Source organism: Theropithecus gelada, chromosome 5, assembly GCF_003255815.1.
Source record: "Theropithecus gelada isolate Dixy chromosome 5, Tgel_1.0, whole genome shotgun sequence".
Lineage (NCBI taxonomy): Eukaryota > Metazoa > Chordata > Mammalia > Primates > Cercopithecidae > Theropithecus > Theropithecus gelada.
Genome location: NC_037672.1, coordinates 30,085,989 through 30,113,220, shown reverse-complemented (window position 1 = coordinate 30,113,220; position 27,232 = coordinate 30,085,989). Strand labels below are relative to the sequence as shown.

The 27,232-nt window shown below is 35.8% G+C and overlaps 1 protein-coding gene across 2 annotated transcripts in view; it reads right to left on the bottom strand.

Annotated features, from left to right (window-relative positions):
• Nucleotides 1-1,070: 1,070 nt before the first annotated feature.
• Nucleotides 1,071-27,232, bottom strand: part of PCDH7 (protocadherin 7) — a 426,461-nt gene continuing 400,299 nt past the window's right edge. For both annotated transcript variants that reach the window (XM_025385776.1, XM_025385778.1), the window contains exon 3: nt 1,071-5,386. In XM_025385776.1, coding sequence (XP_025241561.1) covers nt 5,010-5,386 — 377 coding nt within the window. In that variant the 3' untranslated portion in view covers nt 1,071-5,009. The remainder of the gene's footprint in view (nt 5,387-27,232) is intronic.

The following is a 27,232-nucleotide window of genomic DNA, read 5'->3' as shown; positions in this document are numbered from 1 at the left end:
TAGAAAAGCAGAAACCCAAAATGAATGGACGTATCATTTCTTCACCCCGTTCCAACTTGAAGTAGATTTTCTCACCATACTTCACCCTAATTCCTTCTTTAGAGAAGAAAGGCTGCCAGTCAAACTCAATTTACAAAGATATCTTTGATTCAAGAAAGTATACGTCATCTAATATAAATAAAATATATTAAATTTTCACATAAGAAAGGGGAAAAAACCCCGTAGAGAAGCCACAGGCAAAGATCTTTAGAATGTTTTTTCGCATTGGTAGATTTTAGCATTGCTGTTGTGAGATGGGACAGAAATTCCAAGCAATCTGTTAGAACATACAGAAAGTATTTTCTTTCTCTTTTAAGTCTCTGAGTTGGAAAAAAGGCCATGACTGAGAGATTGAAGAAGAGAAGGTGCTTACTCAAATAGATGCCAATTTAATAAATAAAGAAGATAACTATAATAGGTACGTAATTTTATAACAAATAGTAAGTGGAATGATTAAAAATAGATAATAAAATATAGAAAAAATGTAAAAAGTCGAGAAAGTCCCTTAAAGAAAAAATAAGTAATCGAAGTAAAAATTGTACTTTTTCCTTTATTTTCTCTATATTTCACATGATTTTTTAAAGTCTATAACTTTTTTGTATTTGTTATTAATTTAGATTAAAAACGTGTATTTTCTAAACAAAGACACATTTTGACTTAGGATTACTTTTGTCTTAAATGTGAAATTTCTGTAGATGCCTCTGAAAATAAATCAATCTTCATATTAACGATGGTAACTTCCTTTTTCTGCCATACACTTTAAGATAATAAGCTAGCTAGGTAAATGTCTCAGGAATTATTTTGATGAAACTTAAGGATCCGAGTTCTTTTTCATTATGAGGCAAAGTAATGTGACAGTTATGCATAAGCCCCCCTAAATCAACAATTGCTGCAACATTAGCTTCCTTGCTGTGTCTTAATTTATAAGGAATCAAACCATCTTAAATCAAACTGGTACATGCATCCATTCACTTTTCATCCAATCAAAACTGAATTACCTGTCAACAGAGAAGTACACTTACAAGTGTGAAACCATTTGACCATGTTATATTTTAATTTGCAGAGACAAAAATGACAAGCAATTTATTTACATAAAACTGTACAAAAGCAAATTAAATTATGTAAAGTATTTCATAAATAGTTGGACGAGTGTTTAATACATTTCGCCATGTTAAGCATAGTTGCGTGCATAGTGACTCATAATAAACGATGATAAATTGTTCTCTGCTTCACTATCAACATCCAAGTAGCAGAACAATAGGCAATGATTAACATTACAAACAGATCGTACCACACTGAATGCAAGTGCTTTAAATGTAGGAAAAGTCTGAAAGTAAACCCTAGGTAGCTGAACAAATGATGCCTTCCTCCAGATGTTATCATTGTATCTTCACCTAGGTCACAACTAACAAGCTTTACTATATTCATGATCATCCTCACTTTTTTTTTTTTTTTGCTTAAGGACACATTTTCTTATTTATCATTGATAGCATATACCTAAGATTATTTAGGTCTTTAGATTTCTCATGACTATTTTTGGATGGCTGTTTGATTCTTGACAGTTTCTTCTGGTCTGTGTGTTTTATTCTGTTTTCCTACAAGACAGCTTCCTAGGGTAGTGTTTTAGTCAGACATCCTCAGTACCATCTTAGTTCCTCTTCCCATAAAAATAATGCCTCCCTTGTTTTCTGAAACTCAGGCAGCAGGCCAGTCAGAAACCATACAGAAATGATATCTGGAGATTCAGAAAAAGCAGTAGATTTTAGACTGAAGCTACAGACATTTTAATACACATAAATTTATATAGTTACTCATTAATTTATAAATGTGTCCTAATGTATAATGCATGCAAAATTCACTTGAGAATCTTGTGTACAGAAAACAAATATGGTTTATATCCTGTACAACCAAAATGAAACTGTAGCTAAAAGAAACACAACAAAAAAGAAATAAAGTATAAAATTCTAAATCAATATTTTACCTTGCAAAATGGACTGATTTCACTCCTGATAGTATCTCTGTGTTACACTTACAATAAAAGCTTTCATCTTCTAGTCAGATTTAAGCAGCCCATATTACTGCCTTAACTTTGCTTTATGACATAACAATATTTAAGACTGGTCCATTATCTGAGTTTGTCAGAAGGCAAATTTTTAATATATTATTTATTATTTTCAGAAAATAAACATGGACAAATATACAGGATCAAAAAAGTTGGGAATAGCCCATTTCCCCTCATTGTCCAAACCCAACAACCGTTTTTTTACCGTAACAACAGGTATAAAAGGCACAGTTGCTTATTTTGCATTCACTCATTTATTTATTTTTTTTGTTTCTTTTTATTGATTTTTTTCAAAAGCACTCTATATATGGAGTGGCACCAGATTTAACCTATTCAAAATAAAAGTCATACAAACACAAAATATATTTCTGTGTCATGCCAGCTCATTATATAATAAACATGTTATGATAGCTAATTCTACTAGAATTACTGTGAATACTTACAGTACACTGAATTTTGTTCTTTCACACCCATTTTAGTTCTAAAGAGAGGTTCACGAGTTAAATGACAATGGCATGGCTATCTTGAATGGGGTGCAAACATCATTGGAAATGTGGATCCAATTAATCCGAAGGTCCGGTGTGACCCGTATTAGTTTTATAGACAAGAGAAGGGTTTAAGATAGAGTGAAATGAGCTATCAGTGGTTTCAATGTCTCATGAAAGAAAGGAATGCATTAAAAAAAAAGTTTGTCAAACATCTGTGTTATGCAATTGAGTATTTTCTTTGTAACGTGCAAGAAAAAATATGTATACATTTCATAAGTATCTTTAGAAGTATTTTGTCTTAATAGGTACTTACAGATTATACAAGGCAGAACTGCTTTAATGCAGTTTCCTAACAAAGTACTAGAATTGCATCTTTCCATAGTGTAAATAATAATCAAACATAAACATGTTCAATTACTGATATTTTAGTCCAATGTTTTTTGTTTCAATTACATATCTTTTTGCATCCTACCTATTATACATAAACTAACATCAAAATGAAAACTCCATTTAAGAAAGAGCATGAGGAAATGACCCCCAAAGAGTACCCCACCAAACAGAGAAGTGGTTTTCAAAGTATTTTGAGGACCTATAGTGAATTATCAACCTATATTCCAGGCTGTGTCACTTTATAGTCTAAGAAATTCTGCAAAGCATGAAACTACCCAAAGCTACATTGTTTCTACAGTTTGCTAGAGAGCCATCAAGGCTATGCCTTAACCAGCTTACAAACATTCAGTGATGAGAGTTTGTTCTCCTCACACCTGTTATTCCCTATTCTGTCCATGGATTGTCACTTTTCTCTGAATGTCCCAGCTCAATATTCAGCCATATTAGGTTATCCTCCATGGAGCCAGTAGCTCAAAATCTGCATATTCTGTTTCTTCTTATTGCACTGGAAAAACTCTGCTTTTACCTTTGAGATATACATCCTGTGAAAAATGTCATTGCCCAAAACTCCTTTCTTTCATGTTCAGTCTAGATTTATTTAAAACGTATATTAAATAATGTTCAAATCACATTAGTGGTAAAGTCAACTAGGGTGTCACCTTGTTTCAATGTTGTTAGTCTCAAAATATTTCTATACTGCACACAAGTCAAAATTAATGCACTTGGGGTGCATGAAAGTGTGCACTGAATAAGTAAAAAAATGCAATTGTAATTTAAAATGTGGATAAAAAGAGCAGCAAGCATAGCCTGGATTCTAAAATGATCATTGTGGACTTAACTAACAAGACTATATGGCAATGCATCTTTCTTAACCTACCCATGACCCATAAATACTATTTTAAAACATGGAATCTTCCCTGATAATATTACCTGAAACTAAACTTGAACCTCAACCAATTGCCTATTATAATACCAAAAATATATCTCATTAGTTTTCATTTTCTGAGCTTTCAAATAAAATCCATTTTAAAAGAAGGAACATTTTACTGGGCACTATAAAATGAACTAGTGTCTGATTGTTTCTGTGCGTACATGGGTTCAGTTGCTTTTGTTGCTTAATGATTTTCCACGTCGAGACCAAATCAACTTCATGATTTCCCTGATCTGCCATATGATCTTTGGCCTTTGGATGATACAATTGTTCAAGTTAGTTAATAATCGTGGTCTTGTTCTGAAAATATATATATAATTTTTTAAGTCATAATTAGTGAAATTGATACATGTAATCATGACTGCGTGTATACTGAGAATATTTGGTGAAGGTATGGAATTGAAGTTGATGCTCTTAACCTGAAAATAACAACATATGCCAATTTAGGACTGCAATCATCCACTGAGTATTGTTTTGCTCTTAGTCTTTGTTGGAATATTAAAGCTTTGATCTTCCCAAAATGCTTTTTAATATAGTCCCTCTCTCTAAGGACTGTACCTTTAGAGGGACTCTATCACTTTCAGAGGATTGCCTTTGATGGTGATAAACCATATTCTGATGGTATGTCTGAAATACATTTTATCTGTCCTGCTTATTTTTGACCAGCCGGATGACACTCGAACAAAATCAAAGTGACTAAAATCATGCTTCAGCTTAGGGATAATGAGAGTGTGTTGTGTTCTGCTAATCAGGCTTCGTACAGTTACTGTGGAAGAAACTTGCAACTATCCCCCCTTTTTTTTTCTTTTCTTCTTTTTTTTTTTTTTTTTTTTTGGAGAGGGGTGGGGAAGAGAAAGTGAGTGTTGGGAATCAGTGAAGGGGTTAGACATGCAAGTAACAAGGATGGTTTCTACATTGTACAGTAGAATCAGGCTAACAGTATCACTAAAGGCCTGATCTGGAGGCAGAAGTGGCAGGCAAAGCTTTGTCTCTTTGGTAGCCCCCTCTTTGTGATTAAACGTTTTGCTTTGTAAGGTTTTTTTGCCCCTTATTCTCCTTTTCATACATGTAAAGAACTTTGCTGTTGCTCCTTTATAGCCTACAGGTAAACTTCTCTTCTAGTGAGAGTATTGACAGGAGATGGCTTATATTCCCCTGTTTTTGTAAGGGGAATATCCTCAGGGTTGGCTTCCTCATTTTTGCTGAAACTAGCTGCACTGAAGGTCTCATAGGATGAGGTCAACTTTTTGTTCAGGAGGTTTCTGTTGCGGTCACCCATGATGGCGGCCTCCCCATTGGCCAACTTTTCCTGGCTTCCTCGTTCATCAACAGGCATGAAAGTGGAGAGTTTAGGCTGGCTCTTCTTCCTCTCTGGAGAAGTGCGGACTGGCATCCAGCAGGAGTCTGAGTGGCCATACTCATCACACTCACGAGTGCACTTCCCAGTCAGGGCTACATCTGGAAGAGGCCTTGAGTCTGAAATCCAAGGAGAATAAGCCATTAGGATTTGACACTCCTCAACAGGCTCCCCTGATCTATATGAAATTGGAGGAAATATATAAATATATTCCTTACCATCTTATTTCCCATTTCCCAACACCCTCTAGCTCATCATTCCACAGGACAGTCTTTAATCTCATGTGCATGAAAGATAAGGTTTTGCAAAGACATCCCACATTATAGAATAGGAAAGTAGACAAAATGATACATTTAACTGTGTAGATGAAACAGATATATGTGTGTTTGTTACAGGACAGGGACATGAGGATATTCTCAATTAGAAGCTCTAAATACACAGGTAAATTTGTGTGGGTGTTAATATTTTCCACATCCATAAGAAAAATTATTAAATCCAAATTGACAATTTTCTGGATTTATAAATTATCCCAGAAGTGGTGTGCTTTTGCCAATTGAATTTCTTCCTGCTTATACATTATTCATAGAATGCAAATATGCAAAACCTTATATTTAAAATACATTCTAAGACATGGGGTGACTCATAAGTAGAACCAAATTGACAGCACATTATGTGGTAAAAAGTAAAAAGCAAGGAACCAGTAGTTATAGGTATAAGCATACTAGCAATATCACACATCTGCCCACCCTAGCCCATATCCCCTCACCAACCCCCACCCCACCATGCCAAATGACCTAATGTGTGCTGATGTGTTCACATCAAAATGCATGGGCCATATTATCTGAATGTAATGTACTGGGTGAATATAGGCAAGTTACTAAACTTTGGATGAACTAGCATGTACTCCTAATTAATGGTACTATCCAATGGAATGGGAAATGACTTTTACTTCTGAAAGGCTAAACATGTCCAAAGAGTTCTTAGGAAACAAGATTAAAGATGACAGTTAATAATTACCTGTATGTATAATTGAAAGCATGTGTTTGTCTTTGGAGAATGGTTATGTCTTTTCTAAATATTAAAAATGTTTTTACAGACTTTGTTTGAGAGAGAATGGGAGAGAGAAAAACCTGCTCTACTTCAATAGGTTCTGAGATAGTAACCTGGAGGGTTTTATTTAAAATGTTTTATTGTTTTTCATTGCCAAACAAAAGAACATAATATGACTGCATTCCAGTTATTGTCACATGGTATCATTTTATTATAAGGCTTGGGACTTAAAGACTGCCAAATTTGACCTCTGAAAATATATTTGTAACCAGTGGAATCAGTGAGATGTGCATATGCACAATCCATAGATTCATTTAAAATAGAAGAGGAAGTTATTTAAATTATTCCCAAGATATGTACACTTTCTGCTTTTGCTTCCACACAGCATCCCCTGTAGTTTAACATTTGTGTAGGATATTTTAGACATTTTACTCGGCTAAATCTCCTAAATGAAGGCTCTCCACTAATGTTTGTCATTTTTTCCTTCAATGATGGGTAACTGAGCTATTGACATTTGTCGGCCCATCGATTATTGAAACAGTGTCCTGGGATTTTTATGCCCTTGACTAAGCGTTCACACGGAAATTCTAGTGTCCTACACAGGAAATCTAGAATTATCTGACCCTTTCCTGTAGGTAAAATGTAAGGTTAATTATTTACTCCAGTTGCCCATGCTGCCATTTGACTTCTAAGTGAGCAGATTCTCTTAATTTTTTCATCAAAATAACAAAGTACTTTCCCACTCATTTTTTTTTACCCTAAAGTGTCTGTTTCTCAAATAAGTATTTCACATGCATTGTAAAAATCGAATTATTGGCAAATTTTATTAATACTTTTGGTAATCTAGTTGGTTTAAATGAATAAACTGCAAGTTCTTTGAGAATATTTCCTATCTTGGGATACTTTTTTTTTTTTAACCTGACCTAAATGCTTTGAAAAGGGGGAAAAAAAAAGGATAGAAATGCAAAGTGTAAAATCAGGTCTGCTTTTTACTCAAAATATTTCCCTTTTTTCCCACTGCTTCAACAAATTCAAATTGTTCCTCTTTTCTTATGATAGTGAATAGCAAGGGCATGGGAAAATAATCAGGAAATTACCTTCTGAAATAGAAAAAAAAATATATGAATGTGATTGTCATTCCCTGCAGAAATGACCCAGAATTATCTCCAATCATCTCTCCACATTTATGTCTCACACAATATGTCAGTTCACTTACACAATGACTTATACAGGTGGCTGCTTTTCAGGGATTAATTTGTGTTTTGAGTTTGAAATTCCTTGCACTTGTTTTCCTCCTGTTTGAGATGCATTTATAAACAGCTTGTAATTCTATATTCTTGCTCAAATGAGTCTTCTTACTTTTTAACTTGTGTACCTAAACTACCTACAGCTCATAAGAGATTATACTCATTTATTAAATAGATTGACTGAATCTCCAATCAGTTATAGGTGAGATGCTCTTCAGTTCTTTCCTTCAGTCTTTACTTCATAGTCCAGAGTATTTTCTGCCAAAATTGATTTCCTCTACTGCTTTTAACGAAAGGCAGCTTGTCTTCTCTGCCATCATATGCATGCAAGCTGCCACATCTCTATCCAAGAAGCATGATTTTTAATAAGGATCTCCTGTCATTTCCAAAGTAAAACACTTGATTGGGGACCACAGTGGAAGTTGACAAGCCTAATTGGCTGAGACATGTTGCAGTGTTTGTCATCAAATTTAGAAAAATAATCAAGAAGGGCTATAAGAGATTCATCACAAGTAATCAAAACTTCCAATTTGGTTGACTAAAGTGAATCTTCAAAAGAAATACCAATGATTAACAAATGTAATCTGTATTACGAAGCAACTTATTAAAGAAGGGCATGAGTAGAAAAGTATTTTTCTTTGTTTACATATTTTCTTATTTTAATTACGCATGCATATATTATGAATTTTTTTCAACACAAAATTTCTGCAGGATCTTAGAGAATCATCAAACGCAATTCTTTCTTCTTTCCATAAAAGGCATACTTTTAAACTGTCCTATTTTTTGTGGCATTATAAAGGAAAACCTTTCACAATTAGTAACTCTTCTTAGTCTTTCACTGAAGGATTTGTTTTCTAACATCTAAGAATATTCTTTTATGCTTTAGTACTGTTCTTTTAAATTTTGATCTCAGTGAAGATGGAAGACACCTGATCACAAATCTTAACTGGCATTGAGTAAATCAATACAAATAGACAGTAGGAAAATAAAATAATATTCTCTGTAAGCATTTTCCACAATAAAGCCAGTTCTTTAGAGATTTTTTTTGTTTGTTTCTGTATTTCTCAATGCCCCCACACCCCATCAATCTTATCAAACCTTGAGAAGACTGGAAGTAAAAAAATAGTATCCATCAAATCCTGTTCTTGCTTAACATTCCTTGCAGAGGTTTCCATTTTAATCAAGTTATGCTATTTCCTAGAATCATTGCATCATATTAGAAAGTTAAGATCCTTTCCTAGACATAAGGTTAATGTCCCTCTTGAAAGTAGACAGTCTTTTTCTTTTCCTTTGTTTTTTTTTTTTTTTTTTTTTTTTTGAGACAGGATCTTACTCTGTTGTCCTGGAGTGCAGTGGCGCAATCTTGCCTCACCTCAACCTCTGCCTCTCAGGCTCAAGCGATTCTCCTGCCTCAGCCTCCTGAGTAGCTGCAGTTAAGGCGCGCACCACTACCACCTGGCGAACTTTTGTATTGTTTCAAAATACAACAGAGTTTCACCATGCTGGCCAGGCTGGTCTTGAACTTCTGACATCAAATGATCCACCTGCCTCAGTCTCCCAAAGTGCTGGGAGAAAGTAGACAGTTTTTAAGCCATCATACTAGCAAACGATGTTAGAACAATTCATAACACATGAACTACTTCCCACATGAAGTTCATCTCTTTAATTTAGCACCTCAATCATATAGCAAGGAGGATGGAACAGCGAAGGGGTCCAAGCTAAGAGAAAGCTGAAGCCAAAGAATAAGTGTTTTGACTTTCAATTTACTGTTTTCCCACCACAACACATTGCTTCTTCTTAAAATATAACAGCTGAGTTATTTAGAGGTCAATTACTGCCTACTCATAACCATCAGAACAAGCTACAGTCTGCAGAGAAACAGAAAAACATCTGAGTAGCACAGGAAATAGATGCCACAGAGTCACAAATTTTAATACTTAGTGAAAAGAATGACACAACCTCCCTAAAACTACATATTTTGGAAAGTGGGGAAAATTATATGTCTTCCTAAGACGTCAGATTATCTCTCAGAAACAGAGTATTTTTGTTTTTACTAGGCAGGGTAGATGGATGGGTGGTGGGCAGATGCTGCTAGATGCTGTTACAATGACCTCAACAAGAAGTGACAGATAGATAATAGTTAGAATCATTAGAAATAACAAGGAAAGCCCAGGTTTAGAGAGGAATTTCATGTTTCCAGAAGCTGCCTTACACAATTCAGAACCCATTAGAGGCATCATTGTTATAGGAGAGCACACTAGACTCAATAAGACTTGAAGACAGTTCTGCACCAGGAAGGATTTTAAGTATGCTGAGTTTTGCATCCTGTCAGAATCCCAGACACTCACTCTACTCCAGGTCCTTGGCTTGGGGCTGGAGATACATGGATCTTTGTATTGACTGAGAGAAAGTATGCAAATGTTATATTTAGCTTTAAAATATTTCCCATGAGTTTTCTTAAAGATCAGATATGTAAAACTGTACGTATCATTTATTTGTTTAATTCACACATTATTTGATTTGCTAACCACATGAGATAAATGGATTGTTAAGTCGAGGTATGGACTTCCCAGATGTCCAAATCATTTCTCCAATTTGGTCATTAACATCAAGCTCTAGCATATGACTAACATTACTTGACAAAATCTGCAAAAGAATACATATTTTCTTCTTTTTATTTATTTTGTTTTATTTTATTTTTTGAGGAGGGTCTCGCTTCGTTACCCAGGCTGGAGTGTAGTGGTACGATCTTGGCTCATTGCAACCTCTGCCTCCTGGGTTCAGGCGATTCTCGTGCCTCAGCCTCCTGAGTAGCTGGCACTACAGGTGTGCACCACCAAACCTGGCTAATTTTTGTATTTTTAGTAGAGATGAGGTTTGGCCATGTGGGCCAGGCTGGTCTCGAACTCCTGATCTCAAGTGATCTGCCCTCCTCAACCTGCCAAATTGCTGAGATTATAGGCATGAGCTACTATGCCTGGCCTGGTATTTCCCTCCTTTAGAGCCAAATTAACAAAACAACACAAAACAAAATCACATGTAGGAACCTTTTCCTTTTTAAAGTGTTTGGTTTTCTTTCCACGTTTCTTGACTTCTCTCTACACAAAGACATTTTTTCTAGAAGCACACTTAAATTCTAGTGAAATTTGCTTGACTTATGAAAAGTTTTACAAAAGGGTAGACAAGAAAAATAAAAGATCAGTGAAAAATGTTTTACAACAGATGTTTTAACATTCCTTTCACTATCATTAGTCCAAATGAAAGTATCTCTTTACTCAAATGATTAAATAAGTGCTTTATTTTAAAACAGCTGTTAGAAAATTGTTTACTTTCATTTTATATGATAGGGCTGAGAAAAAAATAAATAAATGTTGGTTAACCAAAATATTTTTTGGATAATTATTATCATAGTGAATAAAGATTGGAGGTGAGGAGACAAGATCCAAAAGATGCACAAGTGAGTTGGACTTGACAAATAACTAAAAGATCCCTGCCTTTTGCCTGTTTGGGGAATTGAGGAAGACGAGACAGGCAAACACAGCACAGTTCACGGTCAGGGCGGGAACCACTGACTCAGACCAGCAGTTTGTGATCCTCTAAATGTAGGATCACTTTCTGGAAGAGGAGAAATTTATAGTTGTGCAAGTAAGTGTCACTCTGGCCACAAAAAGACCATTAAGATCCCCAAAGAGTGTTTTAACTTATTACAGAATCACTTTATTTAACCAAATTAGAAGAGTATAGGAAGACCAGCTAATCAATCAGTCCTTGCTGTAGCATCATCTGTTCCATTCCTGGGCCCTTCCTGCAAAGACCAATGAACTTTTAAAAAGAGCAGGAGATTTACAGTCCCAGTACTGCTCAATGTGATTCCAGGCTCAACTACTTAGAAGCTGTGTGACTTCTGACATAATTTTTCTGAGCTTCAAGTTCCTTATATGTGAGATAATAATACCTACTCCCCCATTTATTGTGGGAGAAAAGAGTTAATGACTATACAGCTCGTAATACGGTCCTGGCTGCCGTGTAGGTGTTCAGTAAATAGTAGGTCAAAGACGCTGGAGAGATTTAAGAAGGTAGAGATTTTTCCCTCTCTGAAGTCTTCCAGGAATAAAAAGGATATTGTTTAAGAGAATAGGCTCATAGCCTGTGATCTAGATTCACATTCTAACTTTGTCACTTCACAGCTGTATGAACGTGGACAAGTTCCTTGATTCTAGTTTCCTCATCTGTGTAATAAATGTTTAATAATGTATTAATTTCTTAGAATTACTGTGAGAATTGAATATGTTAATGTATGTAAAGTACCTATAATAATTCTTGACACACAGTAAGCCCTCAATAAATATTACCTGCTTCAGGTGCACAATCCCTAATCCAAATTCCGTCTCCAAAAAATCTTAGGAAATCAAAAGTGGTTTTTTTCCCCTTTCATAAGTTTACAACAAATCTGATATGAATTAATGCAAGGCTATTTTCATCTTTTTTGTCTCACATAATGTGAATATTCATATGTTTTACTATAGAAATAATGTGTTTAATTAAAAGCATGGCCTTAGACTCTTTTAGATTTTTAAAATAATATATGACACATGCATAACATATAACATCTTATAACATATGAAGGATTCTAAATTTTGAGATGTATCTGGCCCCAAGGGTTTCAGATAATTTATTATGGAATAAATAGCAATTGTCAAGCAAATGGGTACCTATTTCCAGTTACTTTTCTAGTAGTGCTAATGGATTTGTGCTGATAGAGTCTGTGATACACAGAGCTACTATCTATCTAGAGAAATATGCTGGCCACTGGATCCTGGTTACTCTACATTAGTCATCCTCCTAATACTCCTTTTCTATTAGGAGTTTGCCAAATAAGATTTATTCAGTATGTGCCATGGTTGCTCAAAATTCAAGGGCAAATGATGTATTATTTGGAGTTATCTTTACAACCTCACAGATCAACCTCACAATTAACCATTTCACTTGAAACTTGCCCCTAAGATATTAGATTGCCAACATGCTATCTTGCTTTGCTTGCATGGGCAGTACAAGGAGCAGCTCCATTAAAAGATGGGTCAAAATTAGCAATAAATTATTTTAAGAATAAAAAATTGAAAATCAGGACAAGACAACCTAAACACAGGGTAAATACCTAAAATGCATCATACATCAAAAATAATTAAAAACAATAAGCCATTCAGCATGAGCTATGAAGATTTTCTGATGTAAAGACATGAAATTCTTCCAATCTCCCTACACATACCCACTTTGGAATGTGACCTTACTACTCTTACTGTCGATTCTGCACCCCTTGAAGCTGGACTACTGTTGACAACCAGAATGTGGCAGAAGTGATACTGTTCTACTTTCAGCCCAGCTATTAAGAGGTCACAATTTTGCATTCACCTTTGGAAATCTGGGATCACCATCCTGAGAGAAAGCATGGTCTAGCCTCTTTGCAGATGGGACCCCACTTGAGAGAGAGACCCAGCTGACCCAGCAAAGTCTAGCCTAGTCAGTTTGCCAGGTGAATGCAGCCATATGAGTGAGCCAGGCAGAACATGAGAAACCACATAGTCAATCCACAGAAGTGTGAGAAGTAATCGATCTTTGTTGTTTGAAGCCACAAAGTTATGTTTGTGTGTTTGTTTGTTTCGAGGAAATAGTTCATCGGCAAAGCAATAGGCCACTGAAATAATTATCATAAGTATATTATGGTATTTGCAAAAAATTAACTGTTCCAAACAATAGCCCAGGATCTATCAACAACACGTTCTACTTCTTTTATGGTTGTTTGTTTTTTATTTTTTGAGATGGAGTCTAGCTCTGTCACCAGGCTGGAGTGCAGTGGCACAATCTCAGCTCACTGCAACCTCCGCCTCCCAGGTTCTAGCAGTTCTCCCGCTTCAGCCTCCTGAGTAGTTGAGATTACAGGGATGTACCACCACACCCAGCTAATTTCTGTGTTTTTAGTAGAGACAGGGTTTCATCATGTTGGCCAGGATGGTCTCGATCTCCTGACCTCGTGATCCCCCCACCTCGGCCTTCCAAAGTGCTAGGATTACAGGCGTGAGTCACTGTGCCTGGCCCATTCTACTTCTTTTATATCTCCTTATCATGGATAATAGACTGACCAATGCCACTGCAGGTACAACGCTTATAACAGAACATTTTCAGAGATATTTTAAACACATTTAATTAAGAAGTTCAAGTAGAGGGCTACTATCTAAACCTTTAGAAATTCTGGTCCTTTAATGACAGGATTTCACTGCATTATACCTAGGAGTGTTCTAGTTCAAGCTGACATGCCAGGACAATATTAAAATGTTTAAACATGTTTGAAAGCATCAGCAACTTTTCTCCGTACCTTAGGCTAAACTCAAACAGCAATTGAATGTATCTCAAGAAGCATTTACTGCCTTTAGGCTCAGACCACTGTCATTCTGAATACAGCATTATTATATAGAGTGGAGATTCTGCATGTCACATCTCAAGCAGTCTTGCTGAATCAACTCAAACATGAATCTGCTGGTTGGCACATGAAAACTGCACTACAGCAGAAAAATGTGTGAGGACTGCTTGGGAGCGATCAATTTATGCACATCAGAGATGTGGCTTACTTTGGTTCTTCTCTTTACCCATGCCGAGTTAGAGACAGCAGAGGTTCTCGTGTGAAGGAGCAGGGTGGAAAGAGAGGAAACAAGTGCTGTGAATGAGAGGATTCTCTGCCATAGATAAACAGAATTTATAAAACCCAGGAACACACAGGGGCATATATTCCACAATAACCAATAGATTATCCCACTAAGAATAGACCCAACTCTTGGTCATTCATGCTTATTTTTTCACTGAAATAATCGTAGCTTTCATAATTTTTCTTCTAGTCTCTTGACTTTTCTTATATTCAAAATTACTTGCTCGGGAATTATATACTTTAATAAATTAATTTAATAATTTAATTTAATAATTAAAAGTACTGTCTCCCCGCATAAATGCAAATATGTACCCACCAAACTTTGCATGCAGTTTCTGTGGGATTCAAGATACCTGAATTAGAGTCTCAGAATAGTTCCAACATCCTGGTGAATGAGAAAAAGACAGTGTATTTGTACACCTAGACTTTTTTTTCCTCATTGAGTTAGAATCAAAGTTAAAAATGTTTAAAAATTCAACACCTATCCTCAAAAAGTATAAATTACATGTGGTAAATAAACTGCCATTCAGTGACACAAAGATTTAAAACAAATTATAAAACACATATTTAGAAGAAAAGAGGCCTGATTATGTTAATATTTTAAGTTAGTTCTTCGGAGGCCCAAATCCAAAAATTCTAACAATTTTCAAGATTCTGTTTAAAAAGAAAATTGATTCTTGCCAGTGGATTTAACTGATTGCTGATCACCAATCTGAAAAACCTTGTCTTCTTTATGAAAATCCATGTTCAACATTTGCTTCAAACCAGTGTCTTGAATTGCCAGCAAATGAATCTTTATGTTTATTTATTATAAGAAGGAAAATCAGTTCTTGTTATCATAAAAGTCCAAAAAAGAACAATAATGATGCAAATGGGTGCTGTTTATAAGTTAACAGAATTTGTTAGCTACTTTACAATGATTTTACTAGAAAGTCTATTGATGTGGTACTAAAACAGTTGTAAGTATCAATTTAGAGCCACTTCATTTTAATGGTCTCAAATTGTCAAAGTTTTACATCATAACTAGGTAATTATCATAAGGCAGTGTGATCTTTTTACTCATTCGTTCCGTAACTGGATTATAAACTAAATGTTTATTATTGATGATAAAGTTGTAGAATGTATATTCTATGATAAGTATTAATATTGCCTTCAGGAATGGATGTTTACTTTAAAAATAGTACATAAAGCCTCCATTAACTATGAGAATATCACCTTTGGGTTGTAATGTTGAAGGAAGTGCTCATTTTATCTTTGCAATCCCCCATGACATATACTTTTATACAAATAAAAAGATGGGGGAAAAATGAGAACTGAAAAAAATGTAATAGATATTTTCTTAAACTCTCTTTTCTTCACGATAAAGTATTTCTAAAAGTAAATGAGAATAGCCTCTGCAATAAGTAGTTCTTATTAAAATACTTAATGAGTACAAATATGTTAAATAGAATTAATTCAGTAGTAGGGGATGTCTTAAGGAAGAAAGTATCACTGCAGTAGACATCATGTGATATGAGGTATTTCTATGTGTTATTTTCTATTTATTATTTTATGTGAAAATCTAAAATGAACCACCTTAAAGCTCAAATCATATTTGAAGTAGAATTGAAAGTGATTACTTTTGGCACAGGGGCAAATCACAGCAATTTAGATTTACTGAAGTAATCCTAATTTTTTTAATGTAACAAATATTATGACACCCATGTATTTTTCTTTGCTGTAGTGATCCTGAGAAACTCTACAGTTATGCTAATAACATGGCTATTTTCAAATAATATTCAAATATAATATATTCAAATCAGATTCTCAAACTCTTTGCTTGGGATTGCCTATTGAAACATTTCAGAAATCACACAGAAAAGCTTATTGGATTGGAACTACTTTTTAAATAACAAGCTGTGTAGAAATAGAATTTCATTAGTGATTGTGATTTGAGAGAAAGACAAAAATTTCAACCTCTGAGGAAGGTTTCCAGCAAACATTGAGTTCTGAAATACTGTTTAGAGATGAGGCTCTGAGAGCTTTGGGTAGGAGCTGAAAAACTATTCATGGGAAGCGTTTTAAACATTTGAAATGCTGGCTCCTTACTCGGATCAATCAGCTGATCAGTTGAAAGTAATATTGACAATCACAATTAGGAGCAAAAGAGTATTGAAGAGCTCAGGAGTGCATAGCAGGTAAATAAAAAGAAAAGGAAGAAAATGATCTCTGGTGACCAGAAAACAAAACTCAATGATCAGATAAAAAGGGGAAGAAACCAATGAAGCAACACTGGATCAGTTTACTTCGTTGATTTTCCCTGCTCATTGAAATGTTTTCCTTTACTTACTCCCTATTACTTTGGAGAGTGGCAAAATCTCACTGTTAAACCTCCCTGGGAGCCTGGGAGGCTTGGAGAAGCAAGCTCTGGAGATCTCCCTCATGCCTATATTATGCCTTCTCGGGCTGCATGGATTCAGAGGCAGTCTCAGTGCTCCCTGTGATGGGGCAGGAGCCGCTCTGCACATTCACTCTTACAACCTCTCTTGGTAGGCAGAATAATGTTCCCCTCCAAAAATGTATGCATCCTAATCTGTGGAGCTGTGCGTATGTTAGGTAAGATGCAAAAGGGGAATGAAAGTTTCAGGTGACATTGCTATCTGAAACCTTCATTTCGCTTTGCCATGGTTGCTAATAAACTAACCTTAACATAGGAAGATTATACTGGATTACCCGACTGAGCCATTTTGTAATTACAGGGGTTCTTAAAAGTGGAAGTGGGAGGCAGAAGAAAAGTCCATGTAAGAATAAAGTGATGTGAGAAAGACTGCACTTGTCATTGCCAGCGTTGAAGATGGAAGAGGAATGTAGGCATGCTCCAGAAACTGGAAGAGGCGAGGAAGCCCATTCTCCCCTTGAGCCTCTAGAAAGGGAATTCAGTCTTGCTGAGATTTTGATTTTCGCTCTGGCAGATTTATGTCAGACTTCTGATGTACAGAATTTTTAGAAAATAAATTTTCATTGTCTTAAAACTTAAGACATTGTGTAAGTTTGTAGTTATTGTTTACAGCTACCATGGGAACCTTGAAAACACTCCTGCTTCTCTGGTTACAGTAGGGTTAGCACAGACTTGCTGCATTTGGTCCTTTCTACCCATATTTCATCCATTAAAGGATATGGAGTGGAAAAACTGATTTTTATTTCCCGTTGAGTCATGTGTACTTAATTTTTTTGGAATACACTAAAGAATTTTCATTTTGCACTCTTGAAAATTCTACTTCACTCTAGTATCCAATTGTCCATGCTATTTGTATATGATCAATCAACACAGCTCAAATTCCTTTTGTTCAGTAAAGTACAAACAGCTCGCCTTTCTGGGTGATCATATTTTCCTCTCTCTACCCCTTAGTGATAGCTGCCTCTGGCCTTATCATCAAAGGAATCACTTTAAGTCATTCTAAATTTGGGTAATGTAATTCCCAAGAAGAGAAGATAATTTGACGTAACAGCTAAGAAATAGTGTCAGGTACCAGGGCACAATTCTAATGAATACTTTGTAGAATTTATGGTATTTTTGTGACTTCCTGATGTTTACTATTTGTTCATTACTTATTTTTTTGTTGTCATTTTCTTTAACCTGTTTCCCTCCTACTAATTAGTAGAAAACTGTACCTAGTAAAAAAATTATGGCCTGATATGGTAGCTCATGCCTGTAATCCCAGCACTTTGGGAGGCCAAGGCAGGTGGATCACCTGAGGTCAGGAGTTTGAGACCAGCCTGCCCAACATGGTGAAACCCTGTCTCTACTAAAAATACAAAATTTATCTGGGCATGGTGGCACCTGTAATCTCAGCTACTCAGGAAGCTGAGGCAGGAGAATCACCTGAACCCAGGAGGTGGAAGTTGCAGTGAGCCGAGACTGCAGCGTTACACTCCAATCCAGCCTGGCAGACAGAGCCAGACTCCTTCTCAAAAAAAAAATGAATAAATAAAAAAAATAATAAAATAATAATACATAAATTTTTTAAAAAAATAATTTCATGATTATTTTAGAAATTGTAAGTAGAGTAGCAAGTCTGTCCCTAGTTTAAAACTCTCCTCCATAAACTTCAGTACAAATCACAAACCCCTTATTTTAGCATAGAAGAGCCTTCTGGATCTGAACTCTTACCTCTTCCCATTCTCACATGTTCCCATTTGCCACTTCCACAGACCTAAGGTAGGTATCATTTCTGGAAAGCCTCATGCTGTTCAGTGTATTCATGACATTAATGTGTTTCTTCTGCTATTCCTTGACTTGTTATCTATCTCTCATGAGTCCTTCAAAACTAAGTTCCAGGGCATCTCATTCAACATTTCTTCTGGATAGCTTGTGGAATTTTGATTCCTCATTGCCTCTTTGATCTTCATCCCATGCCTACCTCTTCTTAGCACTTAATGTCTGGCATTGAAGTCTGCTACCTGTTCATATGACCTTTTCTGTAAAGTATTACTCTCTATGGGCAGGGTAAGGATAAGCTGTTCAAGCACATACTCTGAATTCAAGGACCATTCCAGTTCCATGCTCACTAAGGGCCTGTTGAAAGATTGAATCAAGGATATAGCAGGGAGACAGATTACCTGTCATCCCTGATGACTATGTCTACCTTCACAAAGGCCACAGGTAGAATTATTAGCAAGACACCTGTTAATCCTAAATGCAATGTCACTGGCCAAGCTGAGAAAGCAATGTAGCTTTTGCTTTGTTGTTTGGTATTAGATGATCTGAATGAACTTCACCACTCACTCTCCTCATCCCCTTTTAGGACCTGTCTTATAACCTTTTTAGTTAAGACTTTCTTTCTAACAGAACAATATAGTCGATTAGAATAATCCATGGATGTGTTTTGTAACACAAAGTGCAGTCCTCGAACCCAGGCTAGGGAGTAGGGTGCTGTCAGTAGAGTCAGTAGAGGCTGCTAAGAAAACGTCCAATGGGAAAATTCTGTACTTAGTGGTTACAAGGATATACACATAAACTAATTTGTTAAGCTTCCTTGCTTATGGATAGTAGCTATTTTGTAGTTATTTTAGAGTCGTCACGACTTCTAGTTGGCAGTTATACATGTCTTTTAAGAATAAGCTTGGGAGATAAAATTTATTATTGTCTCACGTATAGCTCATTCCATAGATGAAAATTTTCAAAAGACAGAGGAAATGTTTCTGATAGAGGAGATGAACAGCAGAAGGCTCTCTTCTCCCATCCTCGTAACTGAGGGCATTGTGATAGGAACTACTGTAAGCAATGTGCCAACCTAATACAGTTTGACAAATTTTATTTGCCTTGTGGTTGTAACCTGAATACATTTAAAATGGGTGTAATCATGACAGTTTAGATCGGTGCTTTTCAACCGAGCACAATGACCCATGAGATGGTGACCGAACCCATTTAAGGAGCTCTAACCAGCTTCACGCGAAGTTCAGGTTGCTTAAAGAATATTTTGTTTTAGACTTTTACATGTGTGTCCGTGTATGTGTGTGTGTGTGTGTGTGTGTGTGTATACACACATATATGTATATATGTATAAGTGCATACATATATATACACACCTATATATACATATATATGTGCATACATATGTATATGTGTATATATACACACACACATACACGGACACACATATATATGTACACACATATAGGTACTTGACGACTATGAAAAATGAATTCTTATTTTGAGTCACACTAAAAAAGCTTGAAGGCCACTATAATTTAAACCATATTATACGGAAATTTGTGTATTTTGGCTATTTCTGTGTAAACTGCATATTATCCTATGACATTTACTATAGCATAATATAATTTTAATATGCACACAATGTCATCTGAATTTTAAATTTTACTTTTAGCTGTCATTTCAAATTACTTCAGATACTAAAGTTTTATTCTTATTAAAAATAATTCAGATAAGTCAAAGAATAATAGTTACATCCTCAATAACCACTTCAGGAAATCTACTGTAAATATAGTTTCTTACCTTGAGCTATTCTGAATTTACACTTAATTCCCTAGATTTCAATTTTCTAGAATTAGGTGTAATTGTGATGAGCCTCCTCATAATTCACTTAAATCCTCTGGTAGACTTTCATTTATTTCAATCAACAAAATGGCAACAGACCCTTTAAAAAAGGAGGATTTAATGTGACTTCTTAAAGTCATATAGACATTAAGATGTAGGACACATTTAAGCTGTCTAATTGTACTGCTGGTCTAATGCCTAAGTATTAATCTGTCACAATGTCAAATTACATACATTTAGGCTTTTTCTTTAGTTAAACGTGTCTGCGCTTAACAAACTCATAGTGTAAAAAAATCAGGAGTGCAATTAGAATGTCATCTTTCCCGTAGATGACTTAAGAAAAGCATGAATCAGAGCCTAACAGCCAACATAATTTCATAGATAATCATGGCAAAATTATGGTACTGCAACAATTTGAAGGGAGTACAGTGAGTGAGACTAGCAGACAGTGATGATCAACTATTCATCTCCACCATCTGCCACACATGCTCTTTATTTAAGTCTCTCTTTTTTTGTTTTTGTTTTTGCCAATATTTTCGGGTTTGACTTGGCCAGCAGTGGGTATCACATAGGAAAGGAGGTTTCATGGTGCAAACAGATTTTCCAATGTGAGCAATGAATTCGCTTCACTGGTTATTCTGGAGTTCTTAGGAAAAGAAGACTGGCTGCAGGGAATTAATTTCCGCAGGTCTTTGTATATTGGCCAGTGTCTTATACAATTCAAATAAATCAATTCTATCAGAAACAAACAGATAAAACTACAGGTATTGTTAGCAATAGAAATCATCACTAAAGAGAGTTTTCCTTTAAATGACACACTTAAAATTTATGTGAACTGTATTAGCCATTTGGTGGTACTTTGTGAATACTACAGTGAATCATCAGATGGAAAAAAAACTGGCAATCTCTGCTTTCTAACTTGTCATCTTTCCCTGTTCTGCAAATAAGCCAAGGACTAGTGGGATTGAGATTTGCTATGGCAGGACATAAAATCTCAGGGGAAATTTCAAGATGAAGAGGAAATAAGAAGAAATGGACTTAACTGCACAAAACTGGCATGAAGGTTCCAGGCTTAAGAAAGATGCGTCCCACTATTGTAGTAGTATAACCTCCAAAACTACATTTATTCATACATTCAATAAATTGGCTGGGTGAGGTGGCTCAGGCCTTTATTCCCAGCACCTTGAGAGGCTGAGGTGAGCAGATCACTTGAGGCCAGGAGTTCAAGACCTGCCTGGCCAACATGGCAAAACCCCCTCTCTACTAAAAAAAAAAAAAAAAAAAAAAAAAAAAAAAAAAAAAAAATTGCTGGGTATAATGGTGCACACCTGCAATCCTAGCTACACAGGAGGCTGAGGCATGAGAATCTCTTGAACCCAGGAGGCAGTTTGCAGTGAGCCAAGATCACGCCACTACACTCCAGCCTCCAGCCTGGATGACAGAGATTCTGTATCAAAAAAATAAATAAATAAATAAAAAATAAAAGAAAAAGAAAAAGAAAAAAGAAAGAAAGAAAGAAGGAAAAGGGAGGATATGTCAAGCACTGTTCTAAGAAATAGACTAGTTGTAGTCTAATAACTAGTTGTATATTATCCCATTTTACAGATGAGGAAGCTATGGCACAAAGAAGTTAAGTGAGTTACCCAAGAGCTTGCATCTGCTGAGTGGCAGAATTAGGTTACACACCCAAGTAGTCTGATGTCAGACCTGTGCTCATAACCATGACATTATACAATATCTTGATCTACAAGACATAAATGTACAGATACTTCTTGACTTACAATGAAGTTATGGCTCAATAAATCCATTGTAAATTGAAAATATCATTAAGTTAAAAATGTAGGTAATACTACTAACCTACTGAATACTGTAGCTTAGCCAAGCCCAGGCTGAAGGTGCTCAGAACATTAGCCTGCAGTTGAGCAAACTCATCAGACAACACAGTGCACTGTGAGTATCAGTTGTTCACCCTCAAGATCCTCTGGATGACCAGGAAGTGTGGCTCACTGCCACTTCCTAGCACCATGAGAGATTATTGTACTGAATGTCATTAGCCTGGGAAAAGATAAAAATTCAAAACTTGAACTATGTTTTCTACAGAATGCTTATCACTTGCACACTATCATAAAGTCCAAAAATCGTATGCCAAACCGTCATATGCCAGGGGCAGTTTGTGTTATAAACTCAAAAAGAAGAAAATCTTCTGTGTCTAAGCTGAATCAAACCACAAAAGTACTCCTCTATATGTAGAAGAAGAAAGCTGTGAAAAGTAGCATCCCCGGGTGTCAGATATAATGGTAACTACAAAAGTCTTAGCTTTAAATAAGAGGAACATTTTTAGCTTGGACAGATAGAAAGGTGAAAACTTGAGAGTGTGTGTTGGGAAGATTCCAGGGCCAAACCACACTCGGATGTGACTGTTGGTGTCCAACCTGTTTTTCCTGGGGATTTTCTCCCACAGCTGTCCCTCAGTTGGTCCTCGAATGAGATGGAAAATTTTGTATCCAAGTCAAAATAAAGAGACAAAATTACTATGTTAGTAAAAAGCCTCAAACTTCCACTATTATTAAAGCCATATTCAGCTAAAAAAAAAAAACAAAATGTTTTATCTTCACGGGATAGGTCTATTTTAAATTCTACATGGCAAGAAGACAACTCGTTTATGAGGTTTTGGATTATTGTCATTTCACAGAAAGAAAAGCCATGTTTGGAAACCACAGCATGCTGGGCCAAACTAAGAATGGAAGATGCTGAACCATTCCTTGGCGAATTAGATGTGAGAAGCAGAAATAAATGCTTAACAACAGAAAAAAGCAATATGATTTGGGCAGTTATTTCTGGCAAACAAAGCATCAAAGAGATTATGTAGGACATATTAATCACAATTGGGTTGGTTCTATTGGAAAAGAACGTACAGATTTCTTAAGAGAAAATGAACACAAAGCACAATTTCAGCTGTGCTTCACCAACCTGACTTCCTACATTAATCAAGTAATTGGATAATACCTGAAATTTTAGTTTATTTTGGTTGTATGGTCACAATCTATGAGGCTAATAAATAATCTGTAGGAATGGGGAAAAGCTATGTATATAAAAAGACAATGAGGTAAGAAGGTAGTAGAGCACTCAAGTACATTCCTATACCTAGCACGTTTAATAATTGTATCTTGGCGCACAAAGACCAAGGAACCATGCATGGTGTAATCTTTCACTTTCACTTTCACTCGTGATTGTTTAGAGAAATCAATGAATCGGGGTGGTTAACACTCAGGTATCGGAACAAAGGAAGCCTGCTTTGAGTCCACATTCTGCCACTTATCAACTATGTTCTTTAGCAAGTTATTTAAATCTGAGTCTATCTCATTGGGTTGTTCTGAGAATTAAATGAGAAAATGCACATTGAGTGCTTAGCATAATGGTGTACACATAAAAGTACCTAACATATTTTTCTGCTGTTATCACTACTGATACAGACAGGAGGCAGGGAAATACTGCTTAGAAGAGTGCAAGGTCCCTGGTGAGGGCTCCACCCTTGAGGCTGGACCCACAGCCCTAATGAGAACATGTATTCCTATTCTCCCGCTGGAATGTTGCCTTTTCCCAAATCACTCTGGCCTGTCACACCGCCTCACCCTGTACCCATTAAAAACCCCAAGCTCCACTGGCAGAAAAGCAGAGTGGCATGGCAGAGAAGGAAAGAAGAGAAGAAGCAGCTGGACACTGAGAGGAGAAGAGGCAGCTGGACATCGGAGACTAAGGTTGGACAGAAGTTTGGCTGATATGGATGAATAGGAGTTTGGCTGGGAACAGATGGAGAGGAGTTCAGCCTCCTCTCCGAACTCTTCTCCCTCCATCCCCTTTCCAGCTCCCCATCCCACTGACAACCACTTCCATTGTGTCATAAAATCCTCTGCATATACCACTCTTCAATCTGTTCATGTGACCTGATTCTTCCTGGACGCTGGACAAGAATTCTGGGTGCACTGGGTGTGGGAACCCAAAAAGGCTGTCACACTGATTCTTCACTGAGCTGTTTAACCCTTAAGCCATCTGTGGACAGCAAAGCTAAAAGAGCATTGTTTGTAACACACAACCTCAGGGGCTCCAGAGGTCATGGACAACCTCTAAATGCTGCCATGGGCCACTATGGGGTTCATTCCTGTTGGTGCCCAAAGGCACTTGCCCTGATTCCTGTACCTGCTTACCTGCATGCTTTTCCTCCCACAAGGGCTTTGAGCACAGTGGCAGCAGAGTAAACAAGCCACCCCTTTCAGAAGTCCCGCAAGGGGGTCAAGGGAACTCTCCCATCTTACTACTAGTGCTTTAACTACTATTCTATGTATTCTTTCCACCACACATATTTGAATGATAGAATATTGATTCTTTATTATTGAAAACGATATATTTTTACTTAATATCCTCTTTTCTGACATAAATTAAAGGTGTTAAAATCTTAAATTTGTGTATGTTTACCAATAAGAAAATGAAAGATTACAGACTCATTTTTTTGTTATAAATTTATAGTACCAAATATATTTCTTTTAAATAAACCCCCAGAAAAGTAGCTTAAAAAGATAGCTTGTAGTGTTGCTTATTTAAAAAATATTAAAATTAACAAATATAAAAAATGCACATTGTAAGAAGCTTAGGAAAAGAATTATAAAATAATTTAATTTCAAAGATTAGGTGTACAAAAGTTAATGATTTTCTGACAGTTGGCATTGTATTTTATAATTACTAGCTGTTCGAATTTAACTGAAACTTAATCTTTTGTGACTTGCAGATTCATAATAATAAAGGTTATAAATAATAATTAGTACTCTGTCATCTACTTAACCAGGTATAATCTCTCATTTCCCCCAAAGAAACAATTTTTATGTAATTACTATTTTATATATTTTAGAATCACATTTTTTACTACTTAAATCCCAATTTACTTAAAAAAAAAGGGACATGAAAAGAAGGTAAAATTGAGAAAATTAAAGAGAATGTCTGTCTTCAACACACTATCATCTCTACCCTATACTTAGATGGACTTTACAAGTATATCAGCATTTGAAAAAAAAAATCTAAAGAATCTTTAAACAGATTAGAAAGTATAAAAGGTACAGGATTTCAGTAATGTGCATCAAATAACCTTCAAAAAGAGGGGGAAAAGTTAGAAAACAGCTTTCTGCTCTGCATGTTAAGTAGGCTAAACAATCCACAGCTTAAATGCAAAAGCAAGAGAATTAAAAGGGAAAACAAATATCTTGAGAAGACTTGTCTTTTAAAGTAGCTGTCAAGGAGAACCTACTTTTCTGAAAAAAAAAGCTAGCAATGAGTTATGGGATTTATTTATCCTTTAGGCTGTATTAAGTAGTGTCATTTAACTATTAAAAATATCCAGTCAAAGTGAGGACTAGTTATCAGCCCATGATATACCTACATGGCTTCCAAAGAGCACACGGGGATTTGGTGGGATTAAATATATTTAGAATTGCAGTCAGAGTCAGGATTCAGAAGAAGATGATCTAAGAAGTATCTGATGAGTTATACATTATTCATGAATTTTGGAAAACAGTACAATATGCTGCTTACGGTTGTGTCCAGATAGTTATGGCTAAATATTCTGAAATAGTCATCATCAGACTTGCTTTTGCTTCTTTGGGGGGGAAAAAAAAAACCCTCAAAAAACCTCTGGCTAAATTGTGATTCAGATCTAATAATGATTCTGTTGAATACTTAACCCCAGGGCTACTAACCGACAAGGAGAAGCACCATGAACTTTTTCCTCCTGAGCAAGATATAATTAAATCTGCTACCTTGTAGATAACTAAAGAGATCCACATATTTTTTTTCTTCCTACAAAATGGAATTTCTTACAGATGAATCACCAAGTTACTATCATTATGCTAAATTAGGTTATTTTAAACTAAGTCAGAGTAACTTAAAACAAATAAGTTTTATGAGAGATGTGTTTTCTTCTACCACTGAGTTGTTTTTAAATGTTCAAAGCTGTTCTTATTTGGACGTTGGCAGTGCTTATCTTTGTATATAGAAAACTAACAGCAACTACAAATTCTCAACTAGTAATCATATTTTCCTGACTGTATATAAAAAGATACAGGAACATAAAAGGTCCACAAAGATAAAATGTCTCTGATGTCCAAGCATCCACAGATTATTATACTGCTGCTTGAAGCAAGGCACAGGATATCAGACTTAAATAAATAAGTTATTCTTAAATTAATTATTCTTAAATGTATTAGCAAACATTTACAGATGAAACTCTTCTAATTTGTATCTCTACAGTTAAGGCAGCAAATCATAGTCACTGATATTTTTCTTACACTTCCTTCCTTCCTAATGATGTTCTGTTATTAAAAAGACAGGTAATTTATATATACTGCCTCCTCTCCTCAAAATTTGTCTTAAATGAATATTGTATTCAACCCAAGTTAAGTTTGGTTAAAAATGCCTTTTTTCCTCTTGCAGCACCTGGACATAAAAATGAAGACAACGTGCAAAGGACATACCAGCCCCAAAACATCTCTTTATCTTTACAGGGACCTGTGAATAATGAACATGTACTGATTACATCCAGCACATCAGCATTAATTAAGATAAATGACTAAGTTATCATTGTGAGTGGCATGCATTTATCCACATAAAGGTAAGGCTAGCTTTGGGCACAGAAAAGACTATGTAAGTGTAAGCTATCGTCATTACCATAATCATCATCATGGGAATTGATTATTCCGTGCCTGGCACAATTGAGGGCATCTTCTTTATTGAATGAAGAAGAGAAAGAGGCAAGTGTCGCATTCATTTCCCAGAGGGTTAAAAATAAGAAACAGATGCCAAATGATTCATTCAACTAGCTAATCTAGACAGTGAAAGAGGTAAAAAGGATTTGGCTAAACTAGGGCCCCCGGAGTAACCATACCTGCTT